Source organism: Marmota flaviventris, chromosome 5 (assembly GCF_047511675.1).
Source record: "Marmota flaviventris isolate mMarFla1 chromosome 5, mMarFla1.hap1, whole genome shotgun sequence".
In the NCBI taxonomy this organism is placed as follows: Eukaryota; Metazoa; Chordata; class Mammalia; order Rodentia; family Sciuridae; genus Marmota; species Marmota flaviventris.
In genome coordinates, this window is record NC_092502.1 from 22,797,076 (window position 1) to 22,823,616 (window position 26,541).

At 32.4% G+C, this 26,541-nt stretch overlaps 1 protein-coding gene across 3 annotated transcripts in view; it reads left to right on the forward strand.

Annotated features, from left to right (window-relative positions):
• Clint1 (clathrin interactor 1) overlaps positions 1 to 26,541 on the forward strand; it is a 60,769-nt gene that overhangs the window by 22,873 nt on the left and 11,355 nt on the right. For 2 of the 3 annotated variants that reach the window (XM_027938677.3, XM_027938678.3), the window contains exons 2-8: positions 9,264 to 9,368; positions 9,921 to 10,017; positions 12,782 to 12,890; positions 13,809 to 13,973; positions 16,843 to 17,020; positions 20,940 to 21,186; positions 23,455 to 23,524. In XM_027938677.3, the coding sequence (XP_027794478.1) occupies positions 9,264 to 9,368; positions 9,921 to 10,017; positions 12,782 to 12,890; positions 13,809 to 13,973; positions 16,843 to 17,020; positions 20,940 to 21,186; positions 23,455 to 23,524 (971 nt within the window). Of the gene's footprint in view, positions 1 to 5,150; positions 5,405 to 9,263; positions 9,369 to 9,920; positions 10,018 to 12,781; positions 12,891 to 13,808; positions 13,974 to 16,842; positions 17,021 to 20,939; positions 21,187 to 23,454; positions 23,525 to 26,541 lie in introns of all 3 variants that reach the window. The other variant, XM_071612018.1, reaches the window with a different exon arrangement.

A 26,541-nucleotide genomic window follows, 5' to 3' on the forward strand; every position in this document is an offset into this window, starting at 1 on the left:
AGTTCTGGAGCATGGTGACTTACTTCTGTTTGGGGTGAGGGAAGAGCTCAGAGAAAGCCAACCTCTAGTTCTAAATGTGGTAGCAGAGTCATTTTAATAACAATACACAGAAAACAAATGCTTTAATCTATTAAAAGAGGAACCCAACAAGTGTGGCAGTAGTTTGGAATGATGATGCAATCAAATCTATAAATCAATGAATTTTTAAAAAGTATCTTGCCATGCAAGTTTTTGCCTGAGAAATTAAACTTTGCTGACTCTATAAATAATCAGTTACTTGTAGGGAGGAAATATATAATATGCATGGGATACGTTAACATTTTATTGATTCTGGGAGTATCTGGAGTTTGTATAAACATTTCCATTCTCATAATTTTGAAGGAACACAGGATATTCAGTTAATCTTTCAAGAATGTTAGGGGTTGATATAACTTTATTTTTTTTCTGCTTGCAGAATATTATTCAGTTTTATTTACTCTTCCTTCCATCCTCCCATGAAACTGAAAAGTAAGAAAATACTTTCATATAAAATACTTTTGTAGAATTTGTATTTCTGGTTTATCTGTAAGTAGTACAAATACAGTCTAAAACTTTGAATTAAGATTACAAGAATATTAAACCATATTAGTTAACTGTGTTCAGTAGTAGGAAAGTGTCAAGAGTGATTAAAAATCGGTATGTTCTGTTGAGTTTGGAGGTGCACACCTCTAATCCCAGTAATGTGGGAGGCTGAGACAAGAGGATTGAACATTCAAAGACAGCCTGGCAATTTAGTGAGACCCCATCTCAAAATAAAAGGTAAAGCACCCTTGGTTCAATCCCCAGTACCTCCTCTCTTCCAAAAACAATCTGTAGTTCTGTTTCCTGCCCCCATGATAAACACTGAAATTAAAGGCCACCCTGGGTCAGAACAAAACAGACTATTGGTATTTCAGTTGGAAAACAGTTTTTACTTGATCTTTCTTTGAATATCCAGAATTATTCTGAAAGTAGAAGATTTTTTTAAAGGACTTCTTCCTCGAAACCTGGCAGGAAGTTGCTTTTTTATTTATTTGTTCTATTCTTTTTTTAACTGAGATCTCTGAAGGATGAAGTATTATATTTCAGAGCCAATTCTTGATGGCTATTTTTAAAAACAAAAGGTTTCATATTTCATTATTTAGAATTGTAGTTTTGCTCTTGGAAAGAGGAAAACAGAAGGTGTATATAATCTAGCATGGTCTTTTGTGTAAGTAATTGAAATCGTAAATAATATGCACATGAACACCCAAAAAGATATGATACCATTGGATTGAAGTACAGTTTTTTTTTTTTGTTTTGTTTTTTTAAGTAAGCAGATTACTCTCTCTGAAATCTAGTTATTGCAGAAGAATTGCTAAGAGATCCTCAGTTTTCTTATGTCTCTGATTTCAGTTTTTCCTTCTCAAACTGATATTTACCATGCTTTCCGGAGTGCATGCATAAGAGTGAAGAATAAGGATTTCTTCTTTCAGTTGTATGGTTTGTATTTGATATTCTCTAAAAACCAAAGAAAATGTAATTTCTATGACTGACAATGTATTTTTTTGAACTTTTATTTAACATTTAGTTCTTTTAGTACCACAGTTCATGATGTTGCATTTGATGTTGTTGTCTTGTATATAAATTAGTAGACTTTAAAAGCCTACTAATTATTTCCAATAATATTCAGGTTTTTCAGGTGTTATGGCATAATAACAAATGAGCTTTACAATTAACTAACAAAGTTCTAACTTCTACTGTTGCTTACTAGTTGTGGAATTCTGAATGAGTTGATTTAACTTCTCCACTAAGAAATTGCTATTAAATATATTTTCCCTCTCCTCACTTTTTCTTAATTAGGATAGGGGCAGTATAGAGAAAGCTGCCAGAGTTAGATTTGTTGCATTTCTTTTTTTTTTTTTTTTTTTCCTTAAGAAATTTTTATTTGTTCTTTTTAGTTATACATGACAGTAGAATGTTTTTTGATATATTATACATAAATGGAATATAATGTCCCATTCTTGTGGTTGAACATGATGTGGGGTTATACTGGTTGTATATTCATATTTAAACATAGGAAAGTTATGTCTGATTCATTCTGTTGAGTTGTTGCATTTCTTTCTGTATTTTCCACTATTTGTTTTCTTCCAATGCTCTACACAGAACAATAGCAGATTTCTTGTTTAGCACTTTAGCTATTTTATAAATATGGTACTATATAATCAAATATGATAATATTCGCTGTAGTAAAATTAATTCTTCTGTTGAACTGTGTTGTTGCTTTTGTGAAGACATTATTCATTGCTTTGTGTTTTATTTTCAAACCAAGAAATGATTTTTTCAATGAGTGTTAAACAGAAACTATGCGACTCCTAGATGAAAATGTAGAGTCATCACTCCAGTATATAAGCACAGGCAACAACTTTCTCAGTAGGAACTCTAAAACTTACAAAATAATGTCAAGAGTTAATAAATGGGATAGCAACAAATCAAAAAGCTTTTGTGTAGCAAAGGAAACAATTAGGAATGTGAAGAGAAAACCTACAAAATGGGAGAAATTCTTTGCTACCTACTCTTCTGACAGCAGGTTAATATCCAGAATATAGAAAGAACTCAAAAGATTTAATATCAAAAAATCAAATAACCTAGTTAATAAATGGGCAAATGAATTAAACTGACAATTTTCAAAAGAAAGATACAAATGACGAAAAAATATATGAAAAATGTTCAATGTCATTAACAGTTAGGGAAATAGAAATAACTACACTGAGATTTCATCTCACACCGGTCAGAATGGCAGTCATCAAGAATACACACAATAGGGGCTATGGTTGTAGCTCAGTGGTAGGGCACTTGCCTAGCACTTGAGAGGCACTGGGTTTGATCCTCAGCACCACATAAAAATAAACAAAGTATTGTGCTATCTACAACTAAAAAGAAGAAGAAGAAGAAAAGAACATCCATAATAATAAATGCTGGAGAGGATGTGGAGAAAAATGAACACTTTTACACTGTTGGTGAGACAGTAAATTAGTATAATTACTATGGAAATCAGTATGGAGATTCCTCAAAAGACTAGGCATGGAACCACCCTGTGATCCAGCTGCACTGCTCCTCAATATTTATCTTAAAGAATTAAAGTCATCATACTGCAGTGATACATGTATACCCATGTTTATAACAGCACAATTCCACAATAGCCAAAGTATGGAATCAGCCTCGGTTCAATCAACATATGAATGAATAAAGAAAGTGTGGGATATATACACAATGAAGTTTTATTCAGCCAGAAAGAAAAATGAAATTATGTCATTTGCAGGAAAATGATGGAACTTGAGAACATTATGTTAAGTGAAATAAGTTAAACTCAGAAGATCAAGGGCCGAATGTTTTCTCTCATATGTGAAAGTTAGAGAGGAAAACAGGTGCAGATGCAGAAGCAGGGAGATCAGTAGAAGAAAGGCACCAGAGAATGGGGGCCAGGGGGAAGTGCTAGGGAGTGATACTGGCCAAATTATATTGTGTGCATGTACAAATATATAACAACAAATTCCCTCATTATGTACAACTGTAATACACCAATAAAAATGTGGAAAGAGATATAAATAAATAAATGGTTGGCAAATATCCAGCTAAGTGAATTAATAGTTTTTCTACCTTGCCATGTCATTTATGTAGCATTACAAATTTTCCAACAGTGAAAGTTACATAATTGTTGTATTTAAGAGTAGACTTCTTGGTTGTTGACAGTAAATTTGTTACTGTTCACAGAGCTGTAATGAGATTGAACATAGTTTAAAATATGAATATTGAATCTATAAAGTGTTGTTTATAAATAAGAATAATGTGGTGAAGGCCACCCCTGATGTAAACAAAAACAAAAAAAAAGGTCATAAGACACCAGATCCGTTATCAAGTTTTTAGAATTCTTACTATTTCCCTAGTACTATGGCTAGAAACACTAAAAAACAAACAAAAATTCCCAGCATAAATGACTTGTTACCTGAAAAAACCTTCAGTGTTCATTTCATGGGTGTTTTATGATTTAAAATTTTTTTTAAAGATTGATACTTAACAGGGAGTGTAATTGTTTTATGTATCTTCATTATTAAAATGTTTTTTTAAGCTGGGCATGGTTGGTGCACCCCTATAATCCCAGCAGCTTGGAGTCTGAGGCAGGAGGATCTCAAACTTGAGGCCACCCTCAACAACTTAGCAAGACCCTGTCTCAAAATAAAAAAGGTCCCAGGGTCTGGGGATGTAATTCAGTGGTAAAATCCCTGGGTTCAATCCCCAGTACCAAATAAGAAAAAAAAATGGACTTTTTTGAAAATAAAAGTTAACAGTTGACTTTTAGATACATAGATTTTGATGTAAGAATTATTATTTCCTAATAGTGTTTTTAAAAATCTTATTAATTCCAAAGGTAAATACTTAAATTATTCCTTGTGGCTTTTACACATGTACCAGTTGGTATACATTTTTTAATACATGTAGAGATATTTGAGTCACTACTTTGCTGCACTTTAAAAAGCCTGATAAAAGTTATTTGAAGTACAAATAATATTCATATCATCTTACCAACATTTTTTACTTCCCTACAAATAGTTATAGCTGACTGAGATACAATATTGGATTTGTTTTTAATTAACATTTAATAGTTTTCTTTTGGTTACAGTGTGTTGCTCATGGGAAGAAATTCGGAAAATATGGGAAAGTTTTAGGGAAACAAAATACCATTATTTGAAACCCTTGCTTGGAACTAAGTTATTTGTATCTTTCTCTGAGTGGCTGAGTCTTCATATGACAAAACACATTTAAAGCTCTCAAAATATTTCCTGACCTTACAGTGAGTAAAGTCTTTATAATAAGCTTAAAACAAAAAGAAGAAACCAAATGAAATATGTAGACCCATTTGACGCCATTTTTCAAAAAAGAAGAGACAAACTTGGAAAAATATTACTGCATTATCCTATTTCCTTATTCATCTGTTAATAAGATCAGATTACATTTATGCTCCACTTTTTCTTTTGGTGTATAGTTTTGTTTTAGAAAGCATATACCTGAATTTGTAAGACAAAGAAAATAACAGTAATAATGACTTACAGTTTTTTTTTCATTAATCATTTTACTGATTTTTCTTAATGCAGATCAGAAGAAGCATTGACTATAAAAGCCCCATTTTAAATGCTTTTGCTTTCCACTAATTCTGCCTCTGAAACCTGGATCCAAATTTATCAAGTAAAATAGCTCAGTATTTTATCAATATCAAGTGGTCAAATAAAAGGAGGATGGGGAAGGCCAAATGGAAACAAGATACTCAGCCCTTGACTGATTGAATGTGGCTGTACTCACAGTTTTAGAAGCTGGTGCAGAGCTTCAGGATGGTACCTTTCAGCAGTTGGTGAGCTATTGGTATTGGTTATCCTTTCCATGGGAAATCTTAGTTGTGTCCTACCTATTGTTAGGGTGCTTGAGGAACAAACAGGGAAGTGCGAGTAGAAGCAGTGAAAAGTTGCACACACATGAACAATGATGATTGCATTTTTGAATTTTATCCACATAAAAAGCCGTGGCTCAGAATTGCTTTCCAGTAAAATCTTCACAACATGAGCAGCTTCCTGTATTTTTTGCTTTGGTTATTCCCTCTTTCCCTTTGCTTTTTCTTTTTGGCCTGACATCAGAGACCTTTAAGTTTTGTTATTATTAACTGTTTGTATCACTAAACTACCCAGCAGTAGGTACTGTTACATTTTCAGAGTGATATTAATCATCATTGATCCTCAGGTCAGAAGAAAACCTACCTCGTCTTGTCACTCATTTTCATGACTAAGCAAAGACAAAGCTAAAAATACTGAGTAAACCTAGAGCAATGTGAGGAGGACGCATTTGCGCTTTATGATTATTAGATTGTTTTCAGTCTAATTAGATAACATTTCAGATAATTCAATCTAGATAACATTTAATGCTAGCAATAGAATAATTAAAAATACAGCAACATTTAAATTTTTTTCTTCTTTTTTTCCCCCTCCATTTTACATTTTCATGTCTGTAGAAATTAAAAACCTGGAGAGAAAAGATATTGGTGATCATCAGAAGCATTAAAACTCATTAGACATTTTTATAGGTTGAATTTTCTTTTGATATCACTGCCAAGCTGGTTTAAAGTAGTATATGGGAAATTGTTTTGGTGTTTCAGAGAATTTTTTGTTATGTTCTTAAGTGTTATAATGAAAGGAAGTACAGGTTAAAATGTGTGTGTGTGTGTGTGTGTGTGTGTGTGTGTGAGACACACACACACACAGTATCCAAGGATTTTGAGTCTTAACAAAAGGCCACAATATGGTGTGGTAATACAATGTAAAGAGTTTTGTTTTTTTTTAAGTTTTCAAGTTAGGAATTTCAGTTTAGGATTAGTACAAGTTCTGAAGTCACTAGTTTGTGGTATTAGTCTAAATGCTATAAAACTTACTGGTTGGTATTTTCTATAATTCTGCTAACAATATATCTTAGACCTTTGTCTGAATTTTGCATCTCTTAAAAAAACTGATTAGATAGCTCCCTCTAGTGTCTGAAATAGCCATTCTTCAGACATTTCTGTCAATCATAGGAAGTTTAAAAAATTAAACTGTTTTTTCTTTCAAACATCTGAAAATTTTTTCTTTCTTTTTTCTTTCTTTTTTTTTTTTTTTGAGAGAAGGGGTTACTGGAATTATGAATAGTACACAGATGGAGGACAATAGAAAACATGGGAAAGGAAGGATCAAAATACCATTTCTGTCTTTTTAGAAACCATTATTTTTAAACAACCTGGAATAAAGCCAAACTATACAGTGTTGTTTTGTTTTGGTTTAGTTTACAGTTGTTTCTGAATCAAGTAAAGCTCAAAAACACTTTGTTTTGGAATTCTCTGTACTATCAGATCTGATCTGGAAAGAATTCTTTCCCTTTTCTGAAAGCAACAGTTTCACTGGAAAATAGCTTTAAAATAGAGCCCAATTCACTTCCTGGAGGTAGACTAATTTTTTGTTGTTATAGTTACCATATCCTTCTGTGGTTATACTTTATATTGTATATTCTAAGGCTCCCATTGTTTTTCAACAAAGGAAATAAGGAGATTCTTAAATTACTGGCTCTTTGCCACCTCTCTAAACACACACCACTCAGACACACAGGCCTTAAGCAAAGAATCTTGTGAAGGGTTACGGAAACAGTGCCTTTCTCATTTGACCCACGGGCCTTTGTAGCTTGAACAAGGAAAGTAGTGTTCGGAAAACTAAAGCATTTATGAAGGCTCTGGTAAAAATATTTCATGTACATGGACTGGAGATTAACTCCTTTCATCTTGTTCTCCAACAAATTAAACAATGGAGAGAGATTTCAAGTGCATTCTTGGTAATGAAATGCTTGGGTGAATTATAATCCTAATTGCTATTGTTCATTTTCACAGCTGCATTTTGGCACTTTTAACTGCCTAAGCTATGCATTCTTCAGCCACCAGGATAAACAAAAGCATTCTGAAATCTATCATTTTGTGGCATCGTAAATTGCATATCTGTTATTGGCTGCCTGGGTTTTATTTTGATCCCATTGCTGAAAAAAATTAGGAATAAAATTACTCTTCTGCATTTGTACATAAAATTACCTTCAATGTAATCATTATTGGATTTTTATGAAAATTCATTAAGAGGTTTAAATTTTGAAGGGACTGTAGAGATTATGGATTTATTTAGTCTCAAGGAAGTAATTTGCATTTATTTTATCAAATTAGTTGATATTTTAGAAGAATGTTTTCTCCAGCATTCAAAATAAAATACCAGGATTTCACTTTTCTTCCTTAATAGAACAGTGTTCTGAATGTAAATCTAGAAGCTAAAGTTATTCAATGATTTGGCAAGTCATTTGACCCAAACGTGTATGTTAGTTTCTTCCCTAAAGTTAAAGAAATTGAAAGGATTAAAATAAATTTGAAGAGATTCTGAGTGCCAGTTTCAACCAAGCCTTCCTTATTTAAAAAACAGTACTTTTTGATGACTGAAAAATCAGATAGCAAAACGGGGGTATAATGTAAGTAATAGCTACCAAATTCTGCTATTTTAAAAACTTGTTTCTAAGATTTAATTTTAAATGGAAGATTTGAATTACCATATTCACAGTATCTGTTATATAATGATTGCTCAGTAATAATTGGAGCTTTAGATGGCAAATTAATACTACTATTATATGTCACATTTTCATAGTATTTCTTTATTCCTTCTCAGAATGTCTTTGAATTCTTACATTCATATAAGGATGACAAATTGCATTTTAACAACCAAACATTTTGCCATCACATGTCTTAAGTTTTCAAAGGTATTTTTCTCAGAGTTAATTCTTTATTAAAATATTGTTTAATTTTTAAAATTCTAGTGGTTATTATGTTCAGTTATGGTAACTAACATTTTTTGAGCATTTCCTATATGTCAATCACTGTGCTAAACATTATTTAATATGCTGCCCTTTAAGGTGTTGTTTTTATTTGTTCCCATTTTACATTTGAAGAATTTGAGATTACGATAATTTATTTTGCTAGAGGTCACAAAGTGTGATTGGTATCAGTTTTCTGATTCTTAGGGTCCATGTTATTGACTATTGCTGAAATCTTAAGGGAAAGTTAAATATCATAAATATACCTGATGGAATATTATGTAGCCAATAAAAGTAGGGATAACTACTATATGATGATGGAAAATATATATAATAGATGAAAAAAAGCCTGGAATTACAAGTAAATGTTCAAAGTACTCCTAAATAACTTTGATTATCTTTGATTCATCATTCTTTTTTGAAAATATGATGTAGTGTTCAGCTCCAGTGTAATTTTGCTTAATCTACAGAATTTTTTGTAATCAGGAAACCTAAACCTGCATGTAAACCAAGTCTGATCAAGAAACTGACAACTTAGTTTCATAATAGACTCTAGCATGTTCAGTTCTCTTTTTAATTTAACCAAGTCCATTTTTTTTTATGGAATTTAGGCCAGCTCTAATGCAGTCTCTCATCTGTATTCTTGAAGGATAGTAGAATAGTAAAATCTTCTTAAAGATAGCTTAAATGTGTTATATAGTGTCCTTGGGGTAGTTTGTGCACAAAAGATGTTTTCTTTCCCACCCTGTAGAGGTAGCTCATTAGGACACCCAGTAGTGTCATTATTAAGTTTTCATGTGTTTCTCAGTTTTGATGCTAATCTTTGTGCGTATGTGCGTGCATTTTTTTCTCTGCAGCACCAATGTGGTTATGAATTATTCAGAGATTGAGTCTAAGGTTCGAGAAGCAACGAATGATGATCCTTGGGGACCTTCTGGGCAACTCATGGGAGAGATTGCCAAGTAAGTGATAATTTGACTCAGCAATGCAGAAAGAATCAAAGCATCTTTACATAAAAATGTGAAATTTTCTTTCAGTTTTAAACTAGCTGCCAAATATAAATTTTGCATAATTATTCAGATAATGATGTACAAAGTTTTATACAGGGTCTATTCCCTTTAAAAATTGGCTCAGAAAAAAAAAACCCACAATTTTTCTTTCTCGGTGAAGTTTCAAGACTTACTGTAGCTTACCATGTAAATTTTGAAGTATGAGTACAAAATACTTGGAAGTAAAGTTCTAAAGAATTTTTTGTGATGAATATCGGGGCCACTGTGTCAGTGAATAAAGAACTTGCAAAGTATGATATTAATTAGTGGTGCCTACAAATATTATAGGTATTGTTTAAAATATAGGAAGAACATTTTCAAGGAATGTATCATCCACATTTTTTGAATTAAGCTTATTCTTTTTTAAGCTCTTTGGGGGAAATATAATAATTTAGAGCAAGCCTGCCATCTACTGTCAAAATTAACATATTGCAAATTCTTGAGAAAAATCATTGTTTTTTTCAGGGCTACCTTTATGTATGAACAGTTTCCAGAACTTATGAACATGCTTTGGTCTCGAATGTTAAAAGACAACAAAAAGAATTGGAGAAGAGTTTATAAGGTATGAACATAAGCCTATTTTATAATCTAATATCTTGAAAACAAATGCTTAGAATTTAAAGCACACATACAGAAGTGATTTCGAAGCACATTAAATCCTTTAATAGAATAGTCGAAAACACATAAAGGAAGCATATTTGTTATTTGTGTTCTATTTATCAGTCATTGTAAAGAACTATTGTTAATGTAAAATGTTTAAAACTAATGCAGCTTTTAAATGTTAAATATTTAAGAAATTTTTTCCTATAAAAAATGTTTGCACTTATCAAAATAATTCATCTCTAATAATACATGTTTAGTCTATGAGCAGTTAAGATGAAATCAAGTCTTATGTAGTTTGTCATCGCTGCTTAAAAATTTGCCTAATTTATAATAATAGGATTCTAACAGTATTCAGCACCCAAAAAATATTAGTTCAGAAAATAATAGGATTTTTAATCCTAAATACACAGACTTAATTTTTTGTGGGGCAGGGGTACAGGGAATTGAACCCAGCAGTGCTTAACCACTTAGCCACATTCCCAACCCTTTTTAAATGTTGAGACAGGGTCTCACTAAATTGCCAAGGGCCCATAACTTGTTGAGGCTAGCTTTGGCAATCCTCTTGCCTCACTCAGCCTCCTGAGTCACTGGCATTATATAGACTCAAATTCTAATATTTTTTAAATTTTGAACATATATGCACTCTTTATCAGATTCCTTTCCTGATAACATGTAATGCACAATTCTAAAACTAGGTGTCATTTGTTCTTACAACCCTACCATGTTTTTTTTTTACTACTCAAAATACATAACAAAATGACATAACATTCATATTTGAACCTTTGAAAGTTCTGATTTTCAGGAATAAAAATCTCTTTTTGTTATCTGTTTCTTTTTTATTGTTGTTGTGTTTTTTCCTACATTTTTTATTGGTGTATTAAAATTGATGGGATTTGTTGTTATGTGTTCACACAATATAACAACATAATTTGACCAATATCACTCCCCAGAACTTCCTCCCTCCCTCTCCACATTCCACCCCTTGTCCCTTTTCTCTTCCCTTTCCTCTGTTGATCTCCCTTTGATTTTTTTTAGATCCTCTGGCTTTTTTATATAAGAGAAAATATGACCCTTAGTCTTCTGATTTTGACACTTAACATGATCGTCTTTAGTTTCATTCATTTTCCTGCAAATGGTATTAATTTCATTTTTCTTTCTAGTTGAATAAAACTCTATTGTGTATATATCCCACACTTTCTTTATTCATCTATCTTTTGATGGATATCTAGGCTTATTCCATAGTTCAGCTATTGTGAATTGTGCTGCTATAAACATGGGTATGCATATATCACTGTAGTTATGAAGACTTTAATTCTTTCTTTAAGGTAAATACCGAGGAGCAGTATATCTGGATCAATGCCTAGTCTTTTAAGGAATCGCCATACTGATTTCCTTAGTTATTATACTAATTTACTGTCCCACTAACAGTGTAAAAATGTTAGAAATGTTTATTTTCTCCACATTCTTTCTCTCCTGCATTTATTATTATGTGTATTCTTTTTTTTTTTTTTTGGTACTGGGAATTGAACCCAGGGCATTAGGGCACTTAACCACTGAACCACATCCCTAGCCCTTTTTTTATATTTTATTTAGAGACACCATCTTGCTGAGTTGCTTAGTCCCTCACTAAATTGCTGAGTCTAACTTTGAACTCAAGGTCCTCCTGCCTCAGTCTCCCAAGTTTCTAGGATTACAGGCTGTGCCACCACACCCAGCTTATTATATGTATTCTTGATGATTGCCATTTTGACTAGTGTGAGAATAAATCTCAATGTAATTTTGATTTGCATTTTCCTAATTGCTAATGATGTTATAGATCTTTTTCTTATGTTTGTTTCTGAAAACATTCACTGTCTTTACTTCTGCTTGTATTTATGGTGAAATTTCTGTAAATTAAGTAAGTATGCTTTCAGAAATTGAAGTTGTGGTTGGTGCTTGTTTTCGTTTTTGTTTTTTTAATTCTTGGGTAAATTATTTAAAAATAAATAAATAAATCACTGATAGGAAGAGGTTTTGAGTTCCTTAATTTCAACAACCTAACCGTTTTTTCATATAACTCAGTGAAGTTTGTTCCAACAAGATTATGTTTAAAATGTACAGTTCAGTGCAGTTTTTGGTGTATTCACAAAGTTGTTCAAGAGTCACTACTGTGTTATTTCAGAATAATTACACTACCCTATATTCATTGGTAGCCATTATTGCATTTTAGCAAAACCTTCTGAAAACTTAAGTTTTTTCTTTCATTAGTTGGCATTAACTTTTTGATGTAAATGCTACATCAATAACCTCTAAAAATCAAATTTTACCTTGGAAAAATACTATAGGTTTATATAAATGCCAGATAATTTTGATAGTTCTATTAATTCACAGTTCCATAATACCTACAGAAGAAGTAAAAACTGAGCCCTCTTTTTAAAGCCTCATTGTTCATTTGTATCATGCAGTGTTGTTAAACATCAGAATTATTGATTCTTTTTTTAAAAAAAAAATTTGACATATAGGACTTATTGGATAATTTATATTTATTGTACTCTATATCACAGGAACTTCAAATTGATAATATGTGCTAGAGTATGTATTTAAAGTTTAATACAGAGTAAAGAAACCCTCCTCATCACCACCATGATTATTTATTTGCTAATGTTGAAAATTTTTTTAACCATTTACCAAAGCTTTACCAGAATTTATTTCGTTAAATCATTTGGTGCTTTATATTTTTACAGTCCTTGCTGCTTCTAGCTTACCTCATAAGAAATGGATCAGAGCGTGTTGTTACAAGTGCCAGAGAACACATTTATGATTTGCGATCCCTGGAAAATTACCACTTTGTAGGTGAGCAATAGAAAAACCTTATAAGCAAATTAAAACAGTAGTTGGAGTTGTCAGTCACCTGAACCAGCTTAGAAGCTTCTCTGCTCTAATTAGAATGTGACTGTTGCTGGTTGTGTGACGAGTGCAGAATCCAAGACGTGGGGCCCTAGAGTATTAATTAGTGAAGACAAGAAACTTGCAGAAAAGACTGGCTAATAACAACAGAACCAACACAACATGAGTGTTCGGGTTTATATTAAAATATGCACTGGAGACTGGTCCCCTGTGGTGTCCATAAAGGAATAGCTTTAATCATATGGGAAGAAAAGGTTAGAGCTCCAAAACACACACATCTGTTTGAAGCTGGGTTTTCCCCCCTCCCACCAAATAATATTTACTGTGCAAAGGCAGCAAGGCCAGAGTGTGTTTTGAATGTGAAAGAGGCTAGAGAATGAAGCACACTTCATTTTGTAGCATGCCCTAGTACTTTAAAAAATTCAGTTTTTCAGCTACACTAAGTCCTCATAATTAATGTTCCCAAACTTGTATTGGGAAACCAAGACATTTGGGGTGCTTTTCAGTCATTAAAATATTCAGGCGGTTCTTGTTTTGATTTGTTCTGTTAAAATATAATAGAAAACATTTATGGATATATTCATTTCATGTGGTCATCTTCACTAACCCTGATTTTTAGTGGGTCTTTAATTGACCTTACACAGTACTATTATCTGTGATCTGTAAAGCAGAATTGCATTTTATAACTTAGGATTTGCTAAAAAGGAAATGACACAGTGTAATACCACAATCTACCTCTTGTTTTTATTTTTCAAAATATTGAAGTTAGTTTCTTATTTTGTAGATTTACTGTTTTTTTTGTCTTAGAGTTTGGTGTGTATTAAATGAATTCATTCGCTTCTTTTCTTCCTTACCATTCTGAAGATGAGCATGGCAAGGATCAAGGTATAAATATTCGCCAGAAGGTGAAGGAATTGGTTGAATTTGCCCAGGATGACGACAGGCTTCGTGAAGAGCGAAAGAAAGCAAAGAAGAACAAAGACAAATATGTTGGGGTTTCCTCAGACAGTGTTGGAGGATTCAGATACAGTGAGTATTAAAGATAGGATGGCATCTAAGCATCAGTTTAGTTTCTCAGATGTATTTTAAGAATCATTAAAATACTAAATACCAAAATGCTATTTTTTTCTAGGAAGATAAAGATTACTAAATACACATGATACTCATTTTGGCTGCAATCACATGGATCCTGGAAATCTTCTTGTCTTGTTTTTATTACAGGTTCAAGAATGTGATTTTAACTAATTAGCTAACTGCAAACTTTGTATTAATGTATAGAAAATAAAAAAGATGTATACACTTCTTCAGAAAAGTAGTTTCTCTCACTCATATTGTAGAGCATAAAAATACCAAGTTCGGTCAAGAGATTCATTGTTTTATTTCAAAACCGGTTTAGCTCACATTTTTGTCCACAAACACATATGCGTCCTTCAAGTCAATCCAGCTTCAGTTTCTGTTCCCTTAGTGAAGCAATATATAACTTGAGAAAAAGATTACTGGCTATACTATCACTTGATTTCATCTGGATCTGTTGCTTTGTTTGTTGTTTCTAACACATTTAGGAGCAACTAGAATATTTAATGCTTATTTTTAATGGAGTAGTTTAAAAATAGGATGCTTGGTTCTTGAAGCATACACAAAATTAAGAATTTTCTTTCACAGCATGTTCATTTCAATTCACCCTGTCTTCTGTGAACTTTGACAGTTTATAGTATATATGCAGAGAGGTTAGCACTATGGATCTTCACAGTTGCTTTTGGGGACACTCTAGTTCCCACTACCTAAAATCAAGTTCATTTTTACTTGGATTATATTGAGGTTTATTACTTTGGGATTACCCATAGAATATTATTTCTATGTTCCTTTTATTACTCTCTAAGAAAAAGTACTGCTCTCTCAGCTTATTTCTATCAGAAAAATTCCCCTTAAGTGACAAAGCACCACATAAAAATTATTTCATTGAATTTGACAAGAATATTTTTCTACAGTATATGTTTTGGATTTGTTTCTGGAGGAGAGTAAAAAACTTTTTGTATTATTTGCTCAAATATTTTTTCTTTAGCTTTTTCACTGTAGCTAAAGAAATTTAATATATTTTGAACAAAAATTGCTATATGCAATTCATTTACTCATTCTACTTGCATCCCCCTTTTTTTGGACTATTACAATGTGCACTTATATCAGATAAATTTAGAAAATTGAGAGTTTTCAGACTCAGTCACAGCAAACTGATTGCAGCATCTGTATTGACAGAAGAGTTAAACAACTTTCACATTCTTTGCTAAATTATTATTGTTTTTCAGACTTAACTAACGAAAAACAAATGTTGGAAACAATGGTCTGTTAGCAACCTTTTTGATTATTTTAACTTTTTTGTGTGTTTTATCATCCTTACTTTAGATAGTGTCTTACCAAAACCTATTATGTTAAGCACTAATTTAGTATGATCTTCACCAATATTAATCATTTTGGTTTTCATCTCTTTTCATTTTTCTTGTATATTTGTTTCTTTTCAAAGTCTAATTCATCACATTGCTACTGAAATGTGCACATACATTATTAGAAAATTACTTCTGAAAACCTTTCCTGGTTGAAGTTTTGTTATCATATTTTCTTAAATTGGTGACCACTTCTACGTTTGTTACACACACCCAGAAATAGATTTTTAAATTTTTTTGATGATTCAACCCAGGGCCTTGTACACACTAGGCAAGCACTCTACCATTGTGCTGTATCCCCAGGCCCTAGTACAATGTTTTTACTACAGAAAATTTTAGCCTTGAAGTTTTAGCCCACAATTCAGCAAATTGGATTTGTACAGTCTCCAGAGGGCATGTATGCCATAAAAACTGGTTTAACAAATGTTGGAAACAATGGTCTGTTAGCTACTTTTTTTATTTTTTTATTTTTTTTTAAACTTGATTGCTTTCTCTACTCCCACTCTTGCTTCCTAAATTCAGTTTGGACATAGAAATGGAAAGATTCCGTTTTGTGTCTTCATTGGGTTCTAAAGAGTAAGGAATAATAAAAATCTTAACATTTTGAATCTTTTGTTCACTACCATCATCTTTTCTCTTCATTCCCTGATTCACACAGAAGTTCTATACGCTTCACCAGTTCGAGAATATATTTCCACTTGGTCTTTGACTGTATAATATCATCATACTATATGACTCTAGTGTGTACAGTTTTTAGTAGCTGGAATATTCTTTTTACAGTAATTATAAAATACTTTCCCATGCTTTAAAATCCATTGTTTTTCTAGTTTGATGCCAGCATATTGGAACATGTAGCATTCATGGTGGAGTTCCTTTAGATTGACTGATTTGATTTGATTGATATTTGAAATGACTGTCTCTGTGTTGCCCAAGCTGGCCTTGAACTCATTGTCTTAAGCAGTCCTGCTTCAGCCTCCCCTCCCACATAGCTGGGACTGCAGGCACATTGCCAGCATGCCTGCCTTACTTTCTTGTTTTTTTAAGACACTGTTGATGTCTAATACTTTTCTAAAAATTTTTAAATTGAAAATAGGAATGAAACACAATTATTAAGTAATATTTGAAAAACAAAAAGATTTCTATTTTTCTTTTGCTTGTAGAACTTGTGTTTTTTTGTGTTTTCTACTACTACTTTCAACAGCCTTTAGGAACTTCCTGAATGCTGCACATTAAGGTTGTGAAAGTTTTCATAAACAAAAGCTTTTGAATCTGCATTTCTGCTACTTAATGACATTACATGCTGCGCCTTGCTATAATTGTGTTGATTCAGCACTGTCAGAGGTTTCTGTTTTCCTTTGAAAATGATTATATTATGAGGAAAAGCTTCAGAAATAAGAAGTGTAGACACCTTTTGAATTGAATGTCCTTAGAGTTGTTTCTTTTTTTAATGTGTTATATAGGCGAAAGATATGATCCTGAACCCAAATCAAAATGGGATGAGGAGTGGGATAAAAACAAGAGTGCTTTTCCATTCAGTGATAAATTAGGTGAACTGAGTGATAAAATTGGAAGCACAATTGATGACACCATCAGCAAGTTCCGGAGGAAAGATAGAGAAGACTCTCCAGAAAGATGCAGGTATTAACATTTTGTCTCCGGGTCTCTTAAAAAGGGTGCTAAATTTATGCAGCTAGATTTTTGTTTGTGATATTGACATTATTTGAAATTCAGCTTTTTAAAAAATTAGACATTTAGAGAAATCTTAGGTTCATAGAAAATTTGTGTATAAAGTACAGAGGGTTCCCATATGTCCCCTCTTTCCTTCCCCACCGATTTTCCTGCTTAACATCTTACTTTACTATGGTACATTTGTTAACAATAAACCTATATTGATATGTTTTAACTAAAGTCTATAGCTTGCTTTGGAGTTGACCATGTTGTGCAGTCCTGTTGAGTTTTGACAGATGCATACTACTCACAAAGCATCATGTAGAATAGTTTCACCACCCTAAAAGTGCCCTGTGCAAAAATGTGGAATGGTTTGTGAATTTACTAGTCATCCTTGCATAAAGGCTGTACTAGTTTTCTTACAACATTGCAGTTTTAGTATATGTGCTACTGAAGCAAGCAGCATTCATTTGTTTTAAAGATGCTAGGCCAAACATTATTGCTGTTAGTATTGATATTCCTTTTGTTTTGTCTGTGCCCATTTGTTTCTAAAGTTGATTATCTGTCCTCTATATGTTTATTCAGACTACTTGGTCTTCCCTTGGAGTTTCTTGCCCCCAGTAAAAACATTTACAGATTATTTTGCATTTTGACATCAAATGATCCAGGGATCTAAGATACTGTTGAGGAATAATGAAGTCCATGTAGTAAGTTTAAAATAAAGGTGTAAAGGATTTGAAATTTAACTTTTCCCATTACATTTTATTATGATTTTATACAGTATGTACCAAAAAGCAAATCCAAGTGAAGTTTGAACCAAAACTTTTCTAATGTAGACTTATATTTTATAAACTTTATTTTCTGTGGTGGGGCATTTGTATTTAGTTTTACATAGAACATACTGGAGCTTTGAAACATTCAGTTTTTATTCTTACCTACCAGTATAGGTGTAAGCTAGTTTTTCTTCCAAATTAAAAGGCATTGTGTATAGTGCTTAAGTTGCAAGGCAGATTTTAGAAGACCTGTATTATGTATGCCTTACAATATCTCTATTAAATAAGGTGGACTAAGGACTTTATTTTTTAGAAGTAAAACCAAGGCCCATTTAGATTGTGTGGACCCACCTAAAATTACACAATAATGGAACTGAGCCTTCAAGTGCATTCTTGTAACTAATTACTGTCTTTCTTTTTCCTACCCAGATATCTTAATGGTTCAGATTTAGGGGTTCATTAAGACATAAAAAACAAAAATGTAATCTACTTTTGAAATAGGTTCTGAAATTTGTTTAGTGTATTTTCAGTATGTTTCCATATTTATTTAAATCAATGAAATATCTCTATTTATGTAAGTGCCAGGGGTTGAACTCAGGGGCACTCGACCTCCGAGCCACATTCCCAGTCCTATTTTGTATTTTTATTTAGCGACAGGGTCTCACTGAGTTTGTTATTAGCTTTCGCTGAGGCTGGCTTTGAACTCTCAATCCTCCTGCCTCGGCTTTCTGAGCCACTGGGATTATAGGCGTGCGCCACAAAACCTGGCTGAAATGCATCTTTTTAAAGGCCATTTCTGGAGATTCATTTTACAACTGCATTTCTATCTCCTTTATAAAGGAGTATGCATATGATAAACTGATAATTATAAATAACTAAATTTGGGGAAAGAGCACCTGCTTCAGATATTCCATGCTATTTTTGTTCATTAATGTTCTCTTGGCCTGTGTATTTTTGGCTTCATTGTGGAAAACAGTAGCCATGTAATCTGTTGAGATTTCCTCATGAAGTGGGACTCAAGGAAGCGTAGGCTGGTTAGAAATAAGGTATGTTGTTTTTCCCAATACTGGGGATAAAACTCATACATGGTAGGTAAGCCCCCTATTGCTGACCTACACCCCCAGTCCTACATTCTAATATTGTTAACTTTTTTTCCTTTGCCCTTCGAGCTTCAGTATTTATGTTCCTTCTTTGTTTCCCTTCTCTGCCCACTCAGATTTTCCCTTATTGTAGTTTTCCCCATGTGTTCCCTCTAATCTACTAGATTTTCTAAGTCTTTTATATAGAATGTTCAGTTGCTAGAGATAAGCAAATATGATATATCACACTAACAGGCACGCCAAAGACTTTTCATCTTGTACTCTGAGAGAGCAGTAGAGTTTTAGACAAAAATTGCATGTTATCTCAGACTTTACCAGAATTTCAGACTTTAGTTCATTATTAGTCAGGGATTCTTGAACTTGATCACATGTGAAGCTTTCATTTCGTTGTGTGCCAGTCAGATTTATATTCTCAATTTATAAAGAAATTATCCTGCACTGACAAAACTGAATATCAAAAAGGTAAGAAATACAGTTCTACTTATAGGCCTGATTGCCGGAAGCTTTGGGTCATTTTTCGTTGGTGAGAGATTAGTAAGAGCTCTTGGCCACTTACCAGAATTATAGGTTTTCTTTAAAAATGTTTTCATCTTAGGCTGGGGTTGTAGCTCAGTGGTAAAGCACTTGCTTAGCATGGGTGAGGCCCTGTGTTTAATCTCAGCACCACATAAAAATAAATAAAATAAAAGGTTAAATTCTTTAAAAAAAAAAAAAAAAGAAAGAAAGAAAAAGAATCTTTTTTTAAAAAAAATGTTTTCATCCTTTTTCTGTTTGAAAGCCATTCGTTTCTAATCCTTTATTTGTACAAGTTCTAAATTCATTCAAATAGAAGTTGCTTTAGATTAGTTTAAGCTAAATTGCATCAGTAACATCATGGTTTTTTTTTTTTTTTTTAAGAGAGAGAGAATTTTAATATTTAGTTTTCAGCGGACACAACATCTTTGTTTGTCTGTGGTGCTGAGGATCGAACCTGGGCCGCACGCATGCCAGGCGAGCGTGCTACCGCTTAAGCCACATCCCCAGCCCAACAGTCATAGTTTAAAGGTGGATTTTAAGCATTTTGTTCCAGGATATTTATAAATTAAACCACCTACTCTAAAATTAATAAAAGTAGTGGAACATTTTCCTGGTTCTTTCTCTTTTGCCGTCTCTTTTTGTCTTTCTCTGTTTGTACCCAGGGGGAAAAAATAAATAAACCAGTGCCTTATAACTGGACAACAGACTAGTACTGACATTTTCATTCCCAACATATAAAAATCCAGGTTTTCCTCTGTTTTTTTTTACGTTGTTAAAAATAGAATATTTTTAATGTGAGCAAAATGAAATCATTTCAGAAACATTTTCAATATAGGTAAGTTTCTTTGAAGCAGTTTACATAGTTATGTAAAAGTTTAAACTCCAAATATAGTAAAATACAGTACAGCTGTAAAGTGTATTACCTCATATTTTCTGCATTTGCAGATAGCATTTAATCACTTGAATTGAAATAGGGTAATATTTTTAAAGTATCCTTTGAAATCGTAAAATTTTACTATGTTATATGCCTTGGTATATGAGAGTTGGTGACTGAATTATGTTATAAAAATGGAACTGTAGCTATGTTCACAAGTACATTTCAAAAAAAGATCATCAAGTGCAGATGTTTTAAATACTAGAATATTACCAATTGATTCTGATAATCCTATTTAATCTTTTAATTAAGCTTTAAATATATAATAAACAAAAACCTGAGTTATTTTAGGTATTTTTTTATTTGTACACATTTTTGTAAAGACTTTTTCATAGCAGTGTTTTAGACTTACCTAGGGAATTCTGCAGATTCCCACTTCCCCTCCCCAGTACATACATATCATTATTCAGGAAGCTTAGATAACATTCTGTTGATCCCTGTCAAATAGTCAAAGTATAGGATTTTGGAGTTATCGTGTTTGAAATTCTCTAACTCAAGTCACTAAGGATTCCATTTAAAAATAATCCCAAGTCTTATTATTTTGCTTCATTTTTAATATCTTTTAGTGACAGCGATGAGGAAAAGAAAGCAAGAAGAGGCAGATCTCCCAAAGGTGAATTCAAAGATGAAGAGGAAACTGTGACGACAAAGCATATCCATATCACACAGGCCACAGAGACCACCACAACTAGACACAAGCGCACAGCAAATCCTTCCAAAACCATTGATCTTGGAGCAGCAGCACATTACACAGGAGACAAAGCAAGTCCAGATCAGAATGCTTCAACCCATCCACCTCAGTCTTCAGCTAAGGTGGGAATGGCCCGAGCTTACACATTACACATAGTTTATTCTAATAAACTACTTTTACAATTTCGACATTAGTAGGCTTTGGCATTTCTAGGTAATCATATTAATTATAGATCATCTGGCATGTATTACTCAGAGTCATTAATAATAAGAAATTCTTTGGGGAAAGAAACCTGTCCAATTGTAGAATGATTATGTACTTCATGTGAAAGTAGAAATGACACTCTTGATTCATTTGGGGGAGGTTGTAAATCAGAATATATAGTGTATTTGTTTTCATCTATTATCACCACTGGTTACCAAGCCTTGAACTAAAACATGGCAGAATTAAGAAGTGACAAAAGATGAATGAATAAGAAGATGAATACATAGGAGAAAGTCTCATTTAGCCTTGAGATGGTAACTATAAAGGGAAGCTTATTTACCTCACTGCCATCAGTGCTGTAAGAAGCACTGTTTCTTGTACCTTCTTTTGTTTTTATTCACCACAAAAATAAAATCCACCTACTGGATAGCTGGCCACAAGGAGATAGTCTTTCATACAAAAATCAGCCAAAGGGGGAGATTTGCCCTGGACAATTGAATTATTGTTTTTGTCACTCTTCCCCCGTTACAGTTTTTCCATTTGTGTCTTCGCACTAGATGTAGCTAAAAGCTGAGGAAAACATTTTTCTAATGTGTTCTGCAAATTGTAGGTGACTCAAAAAACAAAACAAAACAAACAAAAAGCTAGGCATGTGTAATGGCAAGAACAAGAACTCTGACAGTTTTTGCCATGTATCTTCTGAAATGATGTATAATTTTCACCCATGTGGTGGTTTTTTTTTTTTTAACTTTTGATAAAAACCTCAAAATTATAAGTTAACTTTGGTTGTAGTTAAAGAGGAAATGGCTCTGGTTTTTTTTTTTTTATGATCTTAGATTTCCCCTTCTGTAGATAAGTTACTATTGTTAACTATATAGGATCTGGTAGGTGTTTATCATAGTTAAAACCCAAATACATGATGACTGTCATGGAAAACCCATCTAAGGTTGCATGAGGAAAATCATTATTTAACAAAAAATCAAGATTTTTATCTTGAGTTTGCTTTTTGTTTTTTAACTTAGATCTACTTACCATTTTAAAATGTTCCTTTGATTTTTACTTTGACTGTTGCTCTAGACTCTGGTGTAAAGTAGCCTCGTTAGTGGACCCCAGCCTGAATCCTATTAATGTCTGGTTTTGGGGTCTTAAAGTATTTTAAATACCAGTTTGTAGTATAGCCTGAATCTTTTTTTTTTGGGTGGGGGGGGGGGCTTAGTACTGAGGATTGAACCCAGAACCTCATGCTTGCTTCTCTGTCCCCTGAACTACATCTCCAACCCTTGCCATGAATATTTTATGTTCGTAGTATAAACTTTTGGTTTTTTTTTTTTTAACAATTAAAAAAATACAGAAAACTGAAGTTCTTGAAGTTATTTCAATTTGGATCTCTTATATAAGTTTAAACACTATTTTGAACCACAGTATAGTAATTTTAATCCTTAAAGCTCAAATTAATATGACTAGAAATTTACAGTGTTTCCCTATTTTCTCACAATTCACTTCTAATTTAACGTGTACATAATCATGTATGTATTGAATATAAGGAACATAGATATCAGGGCACTTGGCACTATGAAGAAGACAAGAATAGTACTAGAAGTCCAGCTTTTATATTTTTATTTCAAGAACTAAATGTGAAAGAGTAAAATGGAAAGGTATATCACATAATTTAAAATTACACTAACTTGTGTGATATATAATCAGTTTTTAGAAGTTCTTAGAATTTTAGCACTGGGTAAGAATTTGCTCTTTGACCAGGTGGACATTGATTCTTAGAATTAGCTAAAGAAGCTTTGTAAGACTTTATAGGCTAGCATTCCTCTAGGGACTAAAGTATATTGTGATGGGACTCGAACATTTTTTTTCTTCTTTCTTTGTGATTCTGAACTGAATACAATCTGAAATATGTTTATTTCCAGATTGCAATGCAATTAGAAAAGAAATGAGTGTAGATGTCAGGGACTTCCACAGGGTTGGAAGTAAAATTCCTTAAAGCTTACTGCCTCCATAAGGACTCAAGTTAATACTCTTTTTTTCAGAAAGTCAAATCTGCCTTTACTTAGTTAAGGATGGTTTTTACAGGTGTTTGTGTTTAAAATTGTAATTAGAAATTGGTAGAAGTGGTTTTAGGGGAAAAAGTAGTAGAAATTTGTTTTCTGAGCACATAATCCTGTGTGTGTTTTCAGATTTCAGTGCCTAGCAGCAAGTCATCTGGTGACCTTGTTGATCTCTTCGATGGCACCAGCCAGTCAACAGGTAAGCTTCCACACAAGTTTTTTCTTTTTAGTAACCTTGGTTTTTTAAAAATGCTATATAAAAGATGGATTGAAAAATGAAATTTTTAATCAAATTTATTTTCCTTGTGCATTAATTGGGGATACTTGTTTAATTGGGTAAGAAGAGATACGGTATTTAAATATTTGGTAACTCTCTCCCCCTGCTTTTTTCTTTAGCACCTATGGCCTTTACTCTTCTTTGGAACTATCATGTTGGTGCTTATCTTTTTGTATATGCATTTATTTCTCGAAGTTTGCTCTTAAAAAAAATATACTCAGTTTTATACCTTTTTCTAGTCCTCAGACATAAGTAGAACCTCTTTGTGGTAATTAGTAAATGTGAGTAAAATAGTATCCTCAAATCACTGTAATACTTGTATTTTAATGGCTCTATACACTTGATACAATGCTTTCTCCCTAAATAATAGTAAATGGTATTTTGAGATTTGGTATCCTTTTTGCATTTTTCTAAGTTAAAGATTTTAGAGGCTTTATAGTTCCCATTATTAATCTTTTAAGATTAACTTGGAGAAAAAAAATATATTAAATCTGCTACTTTGATTTTTGTTTTTTTAAAATGAAAAAAGAAATTACTGACTAACAGCTTGGATATGCTTGGAGTTTAGATAAAATCTTTTTATTCATTTATTCAGTAAATATTTATTGAACGAGACACCAGTCTGGGCACTTATGAAAGGGAGTTCTTACCCTCTTGGAAAGGTCAAGTGAAGGAAGTGATCATTAATCAAGGAGACACAGATAGTTGCCTCATTGTAAACAGACTGAGTGCTTTGGAGGAAAGGGCATTGTGTGAATGTGTGTTTAACTGCCTGCCAAATGTTTTAAGAGTACTGTGGCAAAACAGTTTACCAAAATTTCCTTATAGATGGGATTCATGACTTCTTCAGTTTGATTTCCATTATATGCTACATTTTATTTAATTCCTGATAAATTGTTTCCAGGAAAATTGATAATATTATGTTATTGCTTTTGATGCTTATGGAATTTTAATAAACTATTGGGTTACAAGTCAAAACAGCTTAAGAAATAAAATTTCTTTTTAAAGAAACTCTTTCCAAGCCTATTTAAAGTTCATTTTACATTAAAGTGTAGACCAACAAGATTGGAATATATCTAATGTACATAAACTAAATCTTTCATTCCCAGTTGTGTGTAATGACTTTTCAAAGCCAAATTGTTTAAAAACTTTTGCATTGGTTTTAAATTTATGATGGAAATTGTTTTTGATTAATGCATTGGTACACGTAATTAAGTTTCCTGTTATTTTCTCCTTCCTACTTGCTGTCATAAAACTTGAACTAGTATGAACTTAAAGGATTTGTGGTTCACCCTGGTTTCTGAGATCCTTCAGTTCCTTTCCACTTTTTTCTGTAACTGTTTCTAAAATTGTTCTTTAACCTTTATTAGACTGTAATGCAAGATTACAAACAACTGCATTACTTATTTTAGCAGTTTGTGATGTTTTTACATGTTCAAGATTTGAATTGTTTATTAACTGATAGTTGGCATGTAGTTATATAATATAGAAATAGTGTCACAGAATATCATTTATTTTTAATTTTCTGGCATGCAATAATAAAGAGCCCCTTTCATGCATCTATGGTAAGTTTTAATGGGGCAGTTAGAGAAGAATTAACTAGGACCGTCCAGTGAGTAGATGTAACTTTTTTTCTCCATGGTACCAAGATTTCTTTGAACAGAGAGAATTTTTAAATATCAGTATGCTTCTTTTGCTTGGCAAGAAACCTTTGAGTGGTTTTTCTCCTCTGATGCAAACAGTAGATTGACTAATTAAATAGAAGTAGCAATTATTAGTCAGTCTTACAGTAATTGAGACTAAGTTTAAGTGAAATCCATGGAAGGTTTCTTGCCTTATCAGTTTAATTTACTTTAATATCTCTAAAATGCAACTATATGTGAATTGACATCAGAGTATTTTTTAAAGTTATCTTCTATTTGAAACACTATGTGTAACCAGTTTTTGCAGATCCCCTTCATTCAGTACATAAATTTAGTGACCTCATTTCTATTTATATATCTTAATAGTATATTTTAAATTGAATTTTGTAGTAAAAGGAAATTGGATATTAAATCTTTAGCACCTACATGAGAAGGTTTAAGAAATCTACCATATTAACATTGCTGTTTGGTATGTCATTTGGGTGTCATTTACCAGATGTGCCCATATTTATAATAGTACCATCATGCAAGTAATATGGGCACAAACTGTAAAGCTAAGCAGATATGGCATCTGTACCACTCATCAGATAAATATCTCCTTTGAGAAAATGCTCAGATTTTTTTTTCTTTTCTTTTTTAATGTGTTATTTTATCCTTATTGTTGGTATCTTCAAAAGTATATCCGGTAAAAATTATTGTAGAATATCTTACTAAATTTAAAAGAACATATGTGAATCCTAACCATCAAGATTTACTCGAGATGATCTTGATAAATGTCCCATTGTAGTGATGTTTGTTCTTTTAAAATCTGTACTTAAATGATGTTTTGGTGGCTCTTAAATGTAGTTCATTTCTAAACATTTTAAGAAATGAATAATGAAGTAACTAGAAATTAAGCCAATTAGAAATAGAAGGCCAAAATCATTCCATGTCTTTTTTAGTATAAATCCAAATTGTGTTCTTTGTCCCTTTGTAGTTAAGGAATTTAAGTCTTGGTTAACATACTGCTGCTACGTAAGAGAGTTCTCATAAAATAAATGAGGTTGAAGAGATAATACACCATAATTGGTACGACTAGAAGAACATACCTTGTAATAGGTTTTGAATTTTTTTAATTAAAAATTTTTAAAGAATTAAAATACATTAATCCATATTTTTATTACATTTGGACCATTTGCTTTGAATTCAGTAGTCACTTCACACCCGCCATTCCCTCACACACTGAGGATTGAACCAGGACACTTTACCACTGAGCTATATCCCCAGCTCTTCTTCTTTTGAGACAGGGTCTCATGA